The sequence below is a fragment of the Apis florea genome, unplaced genomic scaffold, assembly GCF_048593485.1.
Source record: "Apis florea isolate Af1SG1 unplaced genomic scaffold, ASM4859348v1 contig_2839_pilon, whole genome shotgun sequence".
Classification (NCBI taxonomy): domain Eukaryota; kingdom Metazoa; phylum Arthropoda; class Insecta; order Hymenoptera; family Apidae; genus Apis; species Apis florea.
The window spans coordinates 1,635,411-1,638,103 of NW_028256653.1; the positions used below are offsets into that span (position 1 = coordinate 1,635,411).

At 24.1% G+C, this 2,693-nt stretch overlaps 1 protein-coding gene across 1 annotated transcript; it reads right to left on the reverse strand.

Annotated features, from left to right (window-relative positions):
* On the reverse strand, positions 1-2,693 carry LOC147657773 (serine/threonine-protein phosphatase 5-like). Its single transcript, XM_086907313.1, has 6 exons — positions 2,603-2,693; positions 1,878-2,148; positions 1,443-1,652; positions 1,161-1,314; positions 983-1,083; positions 1-898 (listed from the first exon to the last, which is right to left on the reverse strand). The coding sequence occupies exons 2-6, from the start codon at positions 1,899-1,901 to the stop codon at positions 650-652; spliced, it is 738 nt and encodes a 245-aa protein (XP_086763439.1). The 5' UTR covers positions 1,902-2,148; positions 2,603-2,693; the 3' UTR covers positions 1-649.

A 2,693-nucleotide genomic window follows, 5' to 3' on the forward strand; every position in this document is an offset into this window, starting at 1 on the left:
TTCTTCTGCAATTGATTATATTTACTTAAAATTCATGTTTATTAGTGATAAATAGTGCAAAAAATTGAGTGTAATCACGCTCTTTTAATGTCAAAGATAAGATATTCGTTGTATGACTCATATAAAGGTAATATTTAAATTATTTGATTCTACAATATGACTATATCAAAGTGTAAACGACATAATTTTTTGCTATTTTTTGTAAAAATTGAAACATTTCATGTTTTTAAATATTTATATAATTTATATATAACATAAAATTTTTCTTATAATTTGGAATTTAGAAATATTTGTACTACATAACTTACCAATAATTATATTATCATTGCTTATTTCTATATATCTCAAAATGATTAAAATATTATATTTTTAGTAAATGGATTCAATTATTAAGTAGGAAATGTTCGATATAAAAATTTTTAAACACAAAATATAAAGAAATACAGAAATTCTGGCACATGTTTTCAGTACTTTAACATTATTTAACAATAACAGAAGTATAAAATATAAATAGTACCAATATAATTTTTTGTTGTTTGTTATGTTAACATTGATTATAAGTAATCAGTGCTTTCCTGAGATGCTAAAAAGTGTATGATTTTAAAATTTACAAAAAATGCATGTATATCATTAATATCAAAGCACACGATTACGATTTTCCTTTCTTGAATCTTTGTCTTGCTTGTGCTTTACTATATTTGGGATGTTTTTCTTTCTCATTATTCATTTCGGTTTCAATATCATCAAATTCTTCTTTGTTATCACCAAAAAGATCCACTGGAGGTTCCAAAAGTGATTTTCTTTGACATTTTATGAAATAACGAAACCCCTTTGCAATGCCAAAACCCAACATTGCTATAGACATTGTCAATAAGGCCATCAAAAGAGGATGTTGCATCTAATGAAAAAAAAAAAATAAAATAATCATTGTAAACATTTATTTTAAAACTGATTTCTAAAACTCTTAAATAAATTTAAATACCGTTAATGTAGGTTTATTTGTAAAAACATAATCTGCAATTACAACTATTACACCAAATATGATACCAACACCAGCTCCAAGCCAAGGTATTTGTTGATCAGCTAAAAAATAATTTACTATATTAAAATATACAAAATATTTTTAGTATAATTATTTTATTTGGTATTGATACCAATACCTCGTTTGTCTTTAATTAATAATCGGGATACTCTATTCATTGCCTCTAAAATTGTTGGTTCATTTGGTTGAAGAGATAAAGCTTTATTGTAAGATTGAAGTGCTTCACTGAAGCGAAATGTTTGTGATTCTACTTCAGCTTTTCTAAAATAACCCTATAAAAAGATTAAATATACTATGATTTTATTCAATATATATAAATATATTTTTAAATGTAATATAAATGTAAATATATATATTTATTTATTTCTTATTAACAAGCATAAAAATACTATAAATATACCTTGGTCCAATCAGGTTTTAATTGAATTGTCATTAATGCATCTTCCATTGCAAAATGATATTGTTGTAATTTTAAAAATGCAAATGATCGATTACTATACAAGGAATAATTCTGTGGGTCTAATTTAATGGCATGAGTATAATGAAACATAGCTTCTTCATATTTTTGTTCTTTTACACATGCATTTCCACGTTCCTTGAGATTTTGTACCTTCAATGAAATTGTGATAATGTAATAAGTGAAATACCGCAATATTAACTTCAAATTCTTTCAACATAAGTAATACAGATTAATATTTAATATTAATTTGCATAAAAAGATGTTATGTAAATTATGTTTGTGTTTTAATTATTAATTAATAACTATAATTATATGTTTAAAAGTAAAAAATATAAATACTAAAATATAGGATACGGAACAGTTATAAACGCTTACCTCTGCTTCGCGTGTATTCGACATGTTCACAATAACTTTGGCAATTAATTAAAATAAATTAAAATAAATAATTTTATAAATTATTATCTAACGTACGCATTATCATTGTCCTTCAGAGTAATCGTAGTTAATCTCTTATCTATTAAAAATAGTCAACAACAAGAAGCAATCGAAACACCTGCCATGTCGTTTTCACCGGTAAGTACATGCGCGATGAACATTGACATGTGATACTGCACTGCGCATAGTCCTCCACCCGTTGTCAGCTGTACTATGTTAAAAAAGTTTAAGTAAAACAAGAATATATTGATACTCTTTCTTATACAACATTTTTCCATTAAATATTGTTAAGGAACTATCTATATAAAAGTAAACAAACGAATTTCATAAAATAAACAGATTTTTTTCTATTCGATTTGAAAAAAAAGGACTGAAAATTATCAAATAAAAAAGTTCCTATATTTCGATGGAAGTTTTTTTATTGAATTAGATTAATTAGATATAATGTAATATGATAATAATATATATATATATATATATATATATATATTTAAGGTTGTTTTGAATATGTATTGAAATATATGTGTACATGTATTAAGAAAATTTTGTATTTTTAATAAAAAAAATAGTTATATTATAACCTCTTTTTTTATATTATAACCTATTTTTTTATACGAAACATTTTTCATCATAGACAATAATGATGATATAAATCAAAATGTTACCAGATAAGATAGATTGTATTTCATATATTCTTATACCAATTATTACACGTACAGCACACACGCGCGCGCACACACACGCACATACACTCAT